We start from the raw sequence: 14,669 nt of genomic DNA, 5'->3' as shown, positions 1-14,669 counted from the left end.
ATTTCAAAATACTTGAAATCAAAGCAGAATTATCAGTACTCATCATTTTGTATAATATGTACATATACTGTATATAGTCTACTTTTTATTTTGTATTTTATTTTTTTTTAATGTTCTCTACCTCTGCTGCTATTTCTCTTCCCACTGCTATCACATGCTGCTGTAATGCCCAAATTTCCCCGGCTGGGGATAAATAAAGTTTTATCTTATCTTATCTTATCTTACAGTGTATTGACCACCAACATATAGTCATTGTTTATACAGGAATTGTCAGAGCTGATCACACTTGGTACTATTTATTTACTATTTATTTATAATCCTGAATGGAGACCTGAATATTCACTTCAATGAAAAGAATGACTCCAAAGCTGTGGCTCTCGAGCTTTGACAATTGGTCAATTGATCTTTACATGGTTAAACAATAACAGTGTTAATGAGATGAAGAGAATCTGTTGAGTAGCTGAAAGAACACGGGGGAAAACTGGGCTCACAGTTCACTGTAATTTATACAAAGAAGCCATGGTTTATATATACAAAGAAGACATGAATATCAAAACAATACGTCAGGCATGATAGGATTATATTTCCAAGATTATTACAGAGAATGCTGGGAACTATTTTTCTCCACGATTGTGTAGCTACTCACCACTGCCCCCCACTCATGTGCACTTCTCTGTGTCAAGCTATTAAGACCTTGCATCGTTCTTCTCTAACAAAATTACCTCAATTAGAGCCAGCATTGCTGCTGATGTGAACACAGATGACCTCAACAAACTCTGTCAAACAGATGTAAGTACGGGAAAATTATCCTGTGTTACTGAGCTGAGCGACTGAGCTCCGCAAGACTGTCACTAAGTCTAACTCGTCCACTTCATGTGTTGACCCTGTACCAACAGCATTTTCAACAGTGTTTCAGATCATGTCCTGAGATTATTAATAAATCTCTGTAAGCAGGCATCTTCCCAGATGCCTTTAAAACAGCTGTTATTAAACTGTTATTAAAGAAACCCAACCTAGATGGTAATGCATTCATCTACAATAGGCCAATAGTCAACCTTCATTCAAGAGCGAGATGCTGGAAAAGATGAATGCAAATGAAAAGAAAACAATACCCAATCACCAGTGAGTGTCCCTGTCACCAGCGCGTGTTCTCACAACCACATTATCGATTTATGCAAATGACTCACCATAACCTCCTTGCCTAGGTTGGCATCGGCCAGCACTTTCTTTATGCCCTCATTGCTGCCCACTAGCCAGATTTTAGCTTCCACAGGCTGGTTGGTGATTGGCCAGTCTCCGACCTGCAGCTCATACCAGATTGTGCTGAAAATTACAAAACACAAAAATCACATCTGAAAAACGATGTAAACAGTGAAACTACCTCATTTGCTAGACTTTTTTTTTAACATTCCATCTCTGTCTAGGTCAAGTGAGTCTAAGCAAATAAGCCCAGTCATATATAAGTCTCATGGAAAAAAAAAGGTTTAAAAAATGGACACAGTCAGGACTAAACGCTGGATAACATGTGTGGCTGCATTTGTGAGCTGAACATAGTGAACTTTAAAGAACACTGCTTTAAAGGTGGGATGAGTCAACCAGCCATACTGAAGGCAGAGGCTACCAGTTGATGCTTGTGTGCATGAGCACAAATGCCTCCTATTGGTGATTGGCAGTTTCCCATTTACAGAGCCGGGGCTGTGTGTTCACACAGAACAGACAGCTAGCAGACCATGTGGAGACATGAGCTGAATTTCAAATTTGGCGAATATTAAGAATCTTTCTCCAGAATGACTCACCCCACCTTTAGATCTTTTTTAATGTAAGCTATAGTGTCAGTGCAGCCTTTACTTTAAAATATGCAGTAAATTTCAATCAATACCCAAATGCATAAACATCAGCAGCTTTGGAGAAAGGAAGCTGGTCCTCTTCTACGTCTGGGCTCAGTTTTTGGACAATCTCTGGAGCCAAATAGCAGATCCAGCCCTGAGGTATCCGCAACATGTTCTTCCTCCTATACACACACACACACACAGAAACAGCACTGATGAAGACAACTGTGGGTTACAAGAAATACAGATATTTTTTTTTACTCTTTATTATTTATTTCACCCCTACCTGCCTTCTTGTACCACTCCAGACATCCCAAACAGGCCAAAGTCTGTAATGACCACCTTGTTTGTGTCATAAAACACGTTCTTCGACTTCAGATCCTTGTGAATGATGCCTTTGGCATGCAGATAACCCATTCCCTGTAAAGTAAATGGATTTGCTGAACACATTTCTATGACAAAGAGTGGAATATTAGTGGTAGCTGACATTTTTATTCAAATCATTTGAATGATTTGGATCATTAAAAAAAAGAATCAAATCATACCGAGATTGTGATATATAGTCTCGTCTAAATAAATAATTATATTATCATTGTACACTCAAAAGACCACTACGAATATTGGTATAGTATTGATAGTTAAGAGTTAAAAAATAATTTATAAGAATTTATTGGCCGATATTTATTTTTTAACATTAGCATATAACACAAACAAACATATTGATAGGATCGGATCCCTTAATCCCTTGTGTACTAAAGACTCATGAACAACACATATACTGAGTGAGATCCTTTACAGTTAAAATATACAATATATCAGGAATTCACAAAAAATGTGGCAACAGGCTTCCAAAACGTGTCAGTGGTAACTCCAAGAAAGAAGAATGCTGAAAAGTGAGACAATTTATTATTCCTACCTGCATAAATATGCAGAAATACAGCCACGTATTGTCTATATCTTTGCCATTTCTCTCCTGCACTTTCTTGTTATTTATAAGCCAACATATATTGTTTGCCATTACTGATATATATCTGATAAATTCAAATGAGCAGAAAGGGTTGCTTACCTTTACAATATCCTGTGCTATCTGTCTGGTTTTATTGACGTCTAACATGTGACCTCTTTCTCTTACAACAGAGTACAGAGTCAAACCTTTACAGAAACTGCAGAGAAAAACATGCAATATTGTTACTAAAAGTGAATTCATCAAACCAATAGCAGAACATAAATATTCACCACATCACATGTAATGATACTAAAGAATAATACATCAAATGCATTTGTGACACAAACAATAATGGACATTAGGGAATAACAGCAGAATTGAAAACACGCAGTTGCACCTGGTGATGATGGCGAGGTGGGGCGGAGCCATGCAGGCGCCCATGAACAGGACAACATTCTCATGCCTGGTCTGCCGGTAGTTCATCACCTCCTTCTTAAAGAGCTTCAGGTGATCCTGGTTGTTGCCGTCAATCTCCATGAGGCGGATGGCCACTTCACCGTGCCAGCGCCCCTTATGCACCTTCCCCCAGCGACCCTGGACAGTCACCAAGTCAAACATGTGTCGGATCCAAGTCATATTTTATGTTTTCAAACCAGGATTTAGTGTATCTATTGCATCTCTGTGCTCACCTTGCCAATAAGCTCTCCCAGCTGCAGCTGCTCAAATGGAATGTCCCACTCCTGCAGGTACACACTGGTCTGGCTGACCTTACGGGAGATTGGACCCCTCCAGCGGCCAACGGTCCCACGACAATATATGGAAGAAGGCAGGTCCTCCAGCCCATCCTCATCACACTCCTCAGTGCTCTTTTTTCTTCTGCACTGGTCAGCTGCTTCCTCAGCCTCAGCTGGGTACTCTTCCTCTGCCTCTTCCTCCTGAAACCAATGAGGGAAGTGAACATGGACACTGAATGTTTAATTGAAGATTGAACTCAGTTCAAAGCACTTTACAAAGAAGTGTACGGGCCCTTATTTCAAGATCTGCTGTGGAGGGCACAATTCTGAGTCAACTACTAGAATGTGTTTCATTTTTTATTGAATACTGTTGTTGTTAAGCACTGCCTCCACAGGCCACCAAGCCCCTAAATTTGGTGGCCAAAGCACATTTTTAGCAGCCCAAATGTAAACTTACATAACAACAATACATTAAACTTTGCAAAGCCTTTCTTAACGGTGACACTTTGGTCAATTAAGACATGAATGAAACAAAAATACAAATCTAGAATTATTGATTTAAATTGAAATCTCCAGTTCTTTGAGAACATATGGTGCATGTATTTTCTCACAGTCTCTTAGTTCACAGTCTGTCTTATCAGTTCTTTTCCATTGGTAAAAAATTCTTTAAATTTGTTTTAAAAACATTACATTCAGAACAGGATTTGAATTTATTTATATTATAAATGCAGCTAAATGTTGCAGCAGCAGAATTGTTTATAACAGAAAAGTCACTATATAAACTCAATAATATCTCACTTTCAACAAATTTAAAGGGTCAGTACAATAATTAACATTCCTGACATCACAGTAGTGAGCGAGGTTTAGAAAGAACGAAGGACACAGAAATCAGTCAATATGAGTCAGTCCTCCTGTCCTCTGTCCTCCCTCTGTCGATGTGACTCATCAATCGATGTTTGTCTCAGCCAGCAGCAAGTTTACAAGATCACCAAAATTTACCAAATTTTAAGACATGTGGCAAACTGAGCTTAACGGTTAGACTGCATACGGGTAACTTTTGTTTAAGCTTGTTTGTAACAATTTGCTATTAGCCAAGCTAGTGCGCTGTGGTTGTGTAAAACAGCGGGGGTGGAGGAGAGACAGCACACAGAGCAGATTGAAATATTGCTTTTCCTCATGTTTCCATGTTTATGCTTGTTGGACAGGTGTATTGATAATGTATATGGACGGATAATGGATAATGTAATGTAATGTGGCAATTTTGTTGCATAACAGTAACAAGCGTTGTTGGAGGAGCTCAACCCCAACACAGACAAAAGAGGAGATGATGAAAAATTAAACCAAACCGTTAAAAAGTACAGATAAAAGAACTGCTAACGTCAGAGCTTATCAGTACATTAATCATACATACATAATTGTTACAATTTTGAATGATTTAGCTCCTGAGCCTGTTTAATTCCGGGTTTCTGTACCATGCCTCTGCCTCATACACGCTCTCTCTTGCTCACTCCCTCCTCTAAGTATTGTGCCTGAATCAGTCATGTCTGCAATAACGATATTACAAAAAGAAGTACAAAACCTTTAATGCAGACTGCCAACTGTAGCCATCTTTGTCAAAATTTCATTTCTTTTTTTTTTCTGTAGCCCACCTTTTGTGTTCCTAATTCGTTCTGGAATGTTGAACTGGAAGGCTTGAATGGGAATGTTTGTGGAACTGTTGGGTAGCATTGGCGAAGCATGCTTTGTCTGTTTAACCTTTATTTAGTTACATAATCTTGAGGCACACAGTCTCATTCCAAAGAGAGACCTGATAAAACCTGGTGGCCACGTCTACAGGGGATAACTGGTAGCCACGGCGAAACTTTTTGCAGCCACGGGCCCCTGGAATCCATTATTGAATAATGAATCATTATTTCATGTCTATAGAGGATGAAATTTTGGGAACAGTTACTTAGTTATTATCAGTTACTCACTCCCCACAGGACAATCTCCGTCTTTATCAGTAACTAATCAAATCGTTCAGAAACAGAGAGAACACAACCACAATAAAGAGTTCTTCCAACTTCAACTGATGACAAAATATGTCAGTGACAGAAAAAAAAAAAAAAAGCTCCACAACAGTACATTGGCAAGGGCTCAAGCCACATGAGTACACCGTTTCTATGAATAAGACAGGCAGGTTAGAGTCCATGTGGCAAAACAAAGACTTAACAGTGTTTTCACTTCCTCTGTTTGGTGGTGAAACTCACTGTATGTAGCAGCCAGTACTCACCCCTCCTTGTTCCGCTGACGTTAGCTGTGTCTCAACAATGGCCACCTGTGACACACTGAGGCAGAAATCACAAAGATTAGTAACCAATTCAATTACTCTGAGGGTTTTAAAGCAGATACACTTATCAACCTGACTAATACTCACACAAGATTTCTGAGGCATATTTGAGAGTTTACTGTACACAATATGGTCATTTATGTGCAGCGTATGCTACATACATAACAGCCTGATCTATTGATACTTAAGAGTAAAAATCCCCCCAAAAAGGATATGTTGGCTGATAATATATTTTTAACATCAACACATAACATAAACCAACATAATAAAGATTGTTTAAATTTGTGCATTAGAATTGTGATAAAGATACGTAGAGAGCAGCACTTTCACAGTAAAAACGAACTTGTCAATGCTGTCCAGTGGACAGACTATGTGATGGTGATTGTTTCTAAATGGCATCAAACATTTCTTGTTGCTTATCAGCCAATGCATACAAAATATGATTAGCTACGATCAGCCTGGCACCATCTCTGCCAACGCTTACCCAGGCTCATGGTGGCTGCCAGAGTGTTGAACAGCAGTATTTGTGGAAGCAGGAACATCTGTTGGAAAATATACAACTTCAGAATACTGCACTACTATGAGAGCAATTCTCTACTTCAGCAAATTAGTACTGCTCAGATTAAAACTATGTGGGACTCTAATGTAAACTGTACATTTAAAATGCATGTTTTTCTCTCTGTTTCAGCCTCCTTATGGACTAAAACAATGCTTTTCTCATGCAGAAACTGACCTCACAAAATGTTCTTCAGAGTCAATATTTCTTAAAACTTTGGCTTGTCTTTTTTAGTCTGTTTGGGCAAAGCAAAGTTTTAGTGAAATGATGCGGTAAGCCTGCCCAGTGAGGGTCTGAGGCTGTGTGGCAGTAAAGTTAACAGCACAACCTTTAGTCAACTCAAACTCTCTCTGACCTCTCACACTAAATGTCAGCTGTTGCAGTTAACTTTTATTTATGCTGATTTTGCCACAAAACGTCGTGATCATGAAGTGATGATTTTATCACCACAGCGTAGTAGCTTGAGAATGACCACTGGTTAACTGGTAGCAGTTATAAGCCACAATTAAATGACTATTTGACACTAGTTTTGTTGTCTGACAACAGAAACAGAGAAATATGTAAATGAGAACAACTATATAAATAGAATGGTCAAAATCAACATATCCTGACTTTTAGTCCGAAGTATGAGTGAACTCCGAAAACATTCTACATTTCCCATAATGCAACTATTCACATCATTTTGATTCTCACTGCCTGGTAAATGTCCACATCTTCAGAACTCCATACCTCTAGCTTGCTGTGCAGGCTTTCTGTGAAAATGTGAAGTCTCCAAGCCTGAGCCAATACAAACAAACCATCATCAAGGCTATTTTCTTTTTTTCATAAACAATAAAGCTGAACTAAAGGCGCAGAAGACATGACACATGAGAAATATCTACCATGATGGTTAAACTGAACTGACCTGTGTATGATCATTGTGATGCCAGATAAGACACTTTAACTGTTGATCCAGAGGCTTTTCCATCTGTATGTATACTTGAAATTTTGAGTACTTGACTTCTTCAGCTTTTCAAAAACCTCTTATTAACTTCCTCCCATCCCCCTCCCATCCTCCCCTGATGAGGGTTGTAATGTTTGCTGCTTTAGAGAGGTGTTGATCCAGCTCATTTTGAAGGGTGAAGTTTGTGCTGCTGTTAAACTGTTTGTCATTGTATTGAGAGGTGTTTCTAATATTTTGTCCAACCCATTTATGTATCAATGGAAACTGGAGAATCTGTACTGTTGGTAACCTGCTCACATGACACAAAGCTTCTGTGTATGTGAGTGCTACCAGTGGCAGTGTGTTGACCTGGGAAGTGGAAGCGGTTGTCCCGGGAGCCCGGTGGTGACGGGTTGGGTTGGGGGGTGGCGCTGACACTCGGGGGGTTACTCTGCTGAAAATGTGCTGGGGAGGAAGGTGCAGAGGAGGTGGCTGATGATGGGTTACTGCTGGAGTCCAGGTGGTTTAAAGTGGGCTCCTCCTAAGACACACACACACACACACACACACACACACACACACACACTTCTATCATTATAATAGCAAGCACCTTCCATTGACATCATTTATTTCTTACACACTAACATTGACACTCTGTTCTACATTTCTTATTGTTACCAAAACAGTGACCTTAAGAATGAAAACCACTCCAACAGACCAGAGCAGACTTCCAAACATATTATAAGAAAAGACAAGTAACCTGTACTTACCCTTTTGGTTACTGCCTTTGGTAAAGTGCCAAACTGCAGTGGGATTTCTGCTGTGCGATCAATCCGATTATTGATATCTGATGGCACTGATTCTGCCCTGCGAATCCTTGGCACTAGAAGTCAGATTAAAGCATTAACTAATTTCACATCAAACTTAATACTGAAGTAAAAGTTCACAATTTTTCAAGTCTGTCTTAAAACAATAGACAGATTCTCATTTGTACATTGAAAAAGGTTGATGGTTGTAATCATTCTTTCTGTTCATACTGGAGTTAAAAATCAACCCTTTCTAATGTGCTTCAAATGCCAGTGATGGGAGAGTCTACACAGTCTACTAACAGCAAAAGTTCATTGGTGGAGCCTGGGCCAAAGAAGCACTCATTCTCTCTTTAACCAGGTGTAACCAAGTCAGTCATGCAATCACATCGTCCCTAGTTCCAGTTCTGTGTCATTTCTCATCTCTCCTTTCATTCCCTGCCAGCTCTGCACTGTCCCCTTTGTGGTAAAGGCAAACATGCCCAAAATACAACAAATCATTAAAAAAACATCCACCGTATTGTAGGATTTGTGAGTGACAGTGTGTGTCAGGAATATTCAGAAGAAGTACATTAGAACTGAACAGCAATAAAAGCTATGGTAGCAAAAGTGCTGTTTGTGTTGCTTACGTGTTAGAAAGGATATCCGGCACGAGGGAGCATCTTTGGTACACTTGTTGTGGCACTTTAACCTGTGAATAGATGGATATGATATACCCTGATGAGACCATGACAAGCGCTACTAAACTCAAACTGAGTGAGGGTGGTTATATTAGCATTCTCTTACTTGCAGTGTTTGCACTTGACACCAAACATCATGCTCTTGTGACACACTTGGCACATCTGGGAGAGCCAGGACTTGGTTGAAAACCTACAAAGGACAGTGAAAGAGGAACAAAATAAATCTTTATTGTAATGACACTATCTTCTAATATTTGATGCAGATTAATGAGCCTGAGAAGTAAAGTAAAGAAGTAAAATCCGAGGGAGAGTGAGTTCACCCAAACCCAATTTGCACATCTTTTTACCTGAGTTGTAGTTTTGACCCTGCATTCAGTCACTGCAGCATCAAATGTAGTTTCAAAGTAGCATACATTACATAACAAGAGTGAAAGCCTAAAGGCCCATTAGGGGACATTGTAAGTTGTGATGTTTGGTTTGTAAGTTTAATAATATAGTTTGTGGTTTATTTTTGAGTTTATAGTATTCCTTATCTAGTTTCCGTAGGTCATTTCTGAATTCATAGCCCGTAGTGTTTTCCTCCTTCTGGAACGTCTTTTGTTCTTTACTTCATAGTCAAAGTGTTTCCTAGTTTATTCCTCTAAGGGAGCATTTTCTGTTCTTTGTTATTTTCCATATTAGATATATATTGATATAGCCTTTTGCCTAGAATAATCCTGATCTGAGTCCCGGCCTGACAGAAACTGATGAACGAACTGACCAACGAACAGAGTAGCACTTTTACTTTGCACCAAAGCAGTCATTGCACAAGTAGAAGGAGGCGTGCAAACAGGTGGGAGGTTCATTCAAACGAGGAAGTGCAATGCAAGTTATTAGTATATTGGTGGAAACTGGGTCTTGGACTTTGCACAGACACATCAGGGCAACATCTGTTTCTGGCTCAGTGTCAACCTGCCGATCTGCCAGCCCGGTGATTTTATCAGCAGGAGCAAACTAAATACTGGGAGCAAAAGTGCAGCAATGACAGAATAATGCTTGAAATGTAAATAAACAATTTTAATTAATCACTTTTCAACCAGTAGATGCATTTAAATCAGCATAAAAAAATAGGGATGTTTGTTTTTGAAGCAGGAATGAAGGTAAATCAGTGCATTGATCTATAAATGAATATGAATAATTATTACAGTATCTGTGTCCACAGCTACTTTATACTGTATAAAGAACCTCCCCTTTAGTTCAAACCTGAGCAGCCATCGGAAGCAGCAGCATATATACAGTATATCCTTGTTGTATTTCTTCTTGTGAAGCGTAAAGAGACTACTTGCATTTGATTGTGCAAAACTGTGCTGCAGAACAATAAATAAATGAACCTCAAGCCTTGATAAATCTGCAGCCACTGGAGAAGTGCCACCTTGGAAATACGAATCAAAGAATTTTGTTCATGGGCAAAGCGCTATCATGATTGTTCTGCATTATGTGGCAACATCAAAACATGGACAACAAACATGATCAGAACATGCAGTTTTCAATAAGTTGTGCAAAAAGTATATAGTTTGACTACAGGGTGATGAAAGAGAACAGTGGATGGAGTGTCCAGTAGAGCTGAAAAATTGAATGCATTGATCAGTAAGAACAGTAATGAGCATCTATATTGGCAGCACCAAACATCAGACACATAAAGTAAGAGACTATCTGATGAGTAGTTCATAGCTAAGGAGCCAGATATTTTTACTGGGTAGTTGGTGGAGACCAAAGCAGAGCCACAGTAAAAGAAGAGATAGTGATCATGTTGCTCTGTAACTGCTGGATGTGTAAACCAGTAACAGTCATAAAATTCCACTCTGTTTGTAAAACCATGAAACATACAACAAGTTAATCCTTGTCAGTTAATCTCAGCCAGTCACCTAAACTATAAAAAAACAAAACTAGCAATTGTAAATCTGTGAAAAGGCATTGCATGGGGCACTTCACAGATTTTACCCATGAGGATAAATTTATGGTCATGGATAGTCCAAAAGCTTGGGGTTGCAGAATAAAAATTTACATCAGAAAGAAATCAGGAAGGTCCATAGATACATTATAGAAAGTTTAAGATCCAGTGTTTTTCGAGGTTCACCCATACTTGAATACACTAACTGTCAATGCATCTCTGCCTCTGCTGCTTCATTTTTGAACATTCTTTTTAAATTTACGTGTGAAGTACAAAACTAAAATTTGATCAGTACTTGAGGTTGGGTTTACGGTTGTAGTTACAGTAATCCTCAGTAGGTGCCTGCAATGTAGGTTTTGATCTATAGTTGAGCATCAGATTTTATCTGTTGATAGATATTGCCGTAATCATGTTTACATTGTTTGATTCTCTTTGATAAAAAGCAGTGCACCACTGCAGAGAGTTTGCATCTAACGGATATGTGTTAATAAAACTTCATTATCAATCATCTCCACTGCCATCAGAAACTTCGAAGAGAAAACAAAAGCAGCCAATCATAGCTTGTAGTTGTCTCCACTTGGTATCTACTTAAGTCACCGTAACCCTAATGTCATAAAATGTCAGACAAAAGAAAAAAGTCCCGACCGCAACTCAAGTGTAACCTTTACACAAAGCCCACAATCACTACAAATAACGTGACACATCAACCACAATGTCCACAGCATGATATATAGTAACTCATGTTTTCCTAAAGCCTTTTATTCTAAACAAGAGTGGAAGCTAATCGGGGTGATGGTAACTGACCTGTGCGTTACCGCCAGGCCAATGTCTCTCCTCAGTGTCTGAGGGGAACTCCTGTGCATTGTCACATCTGAGAAGAACATCAGAATGTTGCATGTAAAAAAAACATAAAAAGACACAATTGATTAAACAGAATCACAGAAGCACTAAAGACAGGATCTGTAATGGGGACTCACTGTCCAGCAGGGTGGGGTTGGCTGGCATCATGTATGGGGCAGAAGCTGGGACAGGGCCGGGTGTTCGGACAGACAGCAGCGGTGACCGCAGTGCTGAGTCCTCGGGACTGTTCCCACAGCCATTTATGTGAATAGCAGCCAACACTTTGTTCTTCTTACAGGCCCTGCAAGAACACAGAGCAAAAACAAACAAACACTGCAGTCCACTTCACTCGGTGACACTGGCTTCACGTTATGTGCCCTTCACTGCTCGGCTACATCGTTAAATGATTACATTCAGCATACTGATTTAAAAAGGGCACATTTTGTCCCCACAATACATCCAACTCAGAATGCCTTGATTGACCAATCAGTTGTCAAAATAAAAGTATTGTGAAAACAGGAGTGGCATTTCCTTTGTCTGGTCAGTTCAAAAAGACTGGCTGTCACTTCCCTGCATTTGTATGTGTGTGAAGCTTAGGAACTGATCGTTACACATGTTCATTTTCACTCCAACAATATCCAGACATAGATGTAGAAACGCTCTTAAACACCTTTGCGTATTGGTACACGTGTCTGTTCCACCACAAATTAGACCTGTCGATGAGAAGAATGGAAAATAAGAAAAGGGGAAGTGGAGTTCTCCAGCAGCAGCGGCAACAGCTGTCATTACGCACAACTGGTAAGCATGGCTGTGGCCAGCGCCTTAGAAAAAGAGAGTTGTGACACTCTCATAGGCTAAAAATTACTGCATTTTTGACATTTTAATGCATTAGTTGACCTAATAATTAATCTAGTTAATGGTGGTATTTTATTTAGCTATTTATTTCAGCTTTAGTTAATGCTTACTGAAAGATAATAGCTAGTTAGATTTTAATGGTAGTTAGCTAGTGTAACACTTCACTAACTAGAATAACCAGATGTCAGTTGGCCTGCATTTATATCAAATTAATTGCAGTTATTGTTGCTCAGTTGGCATAAAAAGCCTGTCTTCGGTTCAGACCGGGCCTCCGGAGAGACCTGTTACTGACAACAACTGAAGCACTCATCAAAACAGTGTCTTAGGCCAGCTGCTTGTGCATGACCACAAAACTGAAGTCATATTTTTAACAGTTGTTAGATAGAATACTTTGATGGATTTAAGCTGCACAACACCACTCCTCATGTTACTGAGAATGGTGAAAAACGTAATTTTATTTCCCAGAAAACATGGCTTGTATACCTGTGAAACTGTCTCAGAAAGAAATACTGCTGATTCCAACTCTCTCTGAAAGAAGCACATGTTCACTGCTGCTTAGGGACACTCTGAACCACACACCCTGGTACAAAAGCACTAGCATCAAAATATTCTTAAAGTACAAAAAGTAAAAGCACTCAATATGCAGAAAGGCCTGTTTCAGAAAAATGTGTCTAATATTATTGAATCAGAATTATTGAATCATTACTACATACAAGGTGGAGCTATTTTTTACTATATACACTGCTGGGTAGCTTGTGAATTTCACCCTGGGCATCATCTTATCTTCTACTTAATATTACATCATAATTTATTTGTTCATTATATTTTGTATTACTAATCTGCCAAGTATCTTAAATTATAAATGCAGTGTACTGTGTAGTGTAAGTAAAATATTTTCCTCTGATATGTAGTTGAGCGGAAGTAGAAAGTAAAGAAAAGTACCTAGATCATTCAACGTTGTGGGAGAAGTCTTAACAAAAAGAAACTGCTGTCTCTCTGCGATGGCCCAGAAAAAATGCTATGTTGAATACAAGTGCAGTCAACAACATGTAGTAATCAGTGCATATTGTGCGCAAATATTGACTAGAAAATCCTGCAAAACAAGTCACTGCTGCTATCTATTCCACTTGAAACCATACAGAAAGGTTAACAGTGCAAACTGGTATGAAACTGCTGAGAGCAACATGAACCATGTGACAGCGTGGCTGCGAGATCAAAGAGTGTTGCAACTCTCTTTCTCCATGGTGTCAGCAGTGGCTATTGCTATGATATATTAACACATGGTATGCCATTTGGCATTGATATCAGCTGCATCAAACATTTTTTTAAAAGTATCAAAACTATTCTTCATTGCATTGCAGTTCATGGTTGCCATCTTAACTTGGTATTGTTGATTTAAGGAGGACCTGAAATTCGTGTGTGTTTTTTAGCTAAAATTACTTGTCCAGCAGAATCCCAGGTGCTGCTGTTTCTCTGAGAGCTTGGGCCTTTTCCGCCAAATCTAACTGTATGAGAGTTTGCTGTAAATGTGCAGTTTCGAGTAAGTATATCTGTGGTTGTAGTTGTACTGGATGACACTTTCCCTTGCAGTGCAGCTCTTGATTCAGCAGTGATACTATATTATTTTTAATGTTATGATATACAAAATGGCTGAGGCTATACCTGAATACGATGACTTAGGCTTCAATAGTTTTATTCCTGTTTGATATCTAGCTGAATGGAAGGAGACATGACTGTAGTATTAATTCTAAACTCACTTGAGTGTAGCTGGCTCCTCAATGCGGTTGGCCAGCTGTGACTCATGACTCTTGCTTCTTGTCAGTGCAATGTTGGGAAGGAGCTGCAGCAGTTTGCGGGAAGGCGGCGGAGGTGTGAGGGAGGGCTTGTCACTGCGTGTCTTTGAGGCTTGGGTGGCTGTGAGGGTGCTTGGCTCCTGGCTGAAGGCGTCAGTCATTTCCTCAGCTGATATGTAAGGTCTCTGGTCATTTGAACAAGGCACCACTGATATGGAGACAGAGCGGCCATGGGTGTTGGTGGGCTGCAGGGGAGTGGGAGGGCGATCATAGCTGGAGGGGGGGTGAATGCGGGTGAAGGCATCACTGTCCTTTGGGGGCTCAGAGCTGCAGGAGCCTGAGTCAGGCCTCAAGTCATCTCCTTGAGTAAAAGAGTGAAGATCCCAAATTAGCAAGTAGAGTACACAGTCACACATCACAATATGTTTACTATTGAAAATGAATCAACT

At 39.6% G+C, this 14,669-nt stretch overlaps 1 protein-coding gene across 3 annotated transcripts in view; it reads right to left on the bottom strand.

The window, feature by feature from the left end:
• The window catches only part of LOC121608962 (kinase suppressor of Ras 1-like), a 53,096-nt gene that overhangs the window by 5,629 nt on the left and 32,798 nt on the right, over positions 1–14,669 (bottom strand). For all 3 annotated transcript variants that reach the window (XM_041940418.1, XM_041940419.1, XM_041940417.1), the window contains exons 3-17: positions 14,185–14,581; positions 11,710–11,873; positions 11,537–11,603; positions 8,909–8,992; positions 8,752–8,813; positions 8,087–8,199; positions 7,686–7,857; positions 6,323–6,380; positions 5,782–5,836; positions 3,465–3,710; positions 3,173–3,369; positions 2,896–2,992; positions 2,116–2,249; positions 1,880–2,011; positions 1,188–1,323 (exon numbers count right to left, since the gene is read on the bottom strand). In XM_041940418.1, coding sequence (XP_041796352.1) covers positions 1,188–1,323; positions 1,880–2,011; positions 2,116–2,249; positions 2,896–2,992; positions 3,173–3,369; positions 3,465–3,710; positions 5,782–5,836; positions 6,323–6,380; positions 7,686–7,857; positions 8,087–8,199; positions 8,752–8,813; positions 8,909–8,992; positions 11,537–11,603; positions 11,710–11,873; positions 14,185–14,581 — 2,114 coding nt within the window. The remainder of the gene's footprint in view (positions 1–1,187; positions 1,324–1,879; positions 2,012–2,115; positions 2,250–2,895; positions 2,993–3,172; positions 3,370–3,464; positions 3,711–5,781; positions 5,837–6,322; positions 6,381–7,685; positions 7,858–8,086; positions 8,200–8,751; positions 8,814–8,908; positions 8,993–11,536; positions 11,604–11,709; positions 11,874–14,184; positions 14,582–14,669) is intronic.

The sequence above is a fragment of the Chelmon rostratus genome, chromosome 7, assembly GCF_017976325.1.
Source record: "Chelmon rostratus isolate fCheRos1 chromosome 7, fCheRos1.pri, whole genome shotgun sequence".
In the NCBI taxonomy this organism is placed as follows: Eukaryota; Metazoa; Chordata; class Actinopteri; order Chaetodontiformes; family Chaetodontidae; genus Chelmon; species Chelmon rostratus.
Note: the sequence above shows the minus strand (reverse complement) of the source record. Positions and strands in the feature narration are given on the sequence as shown.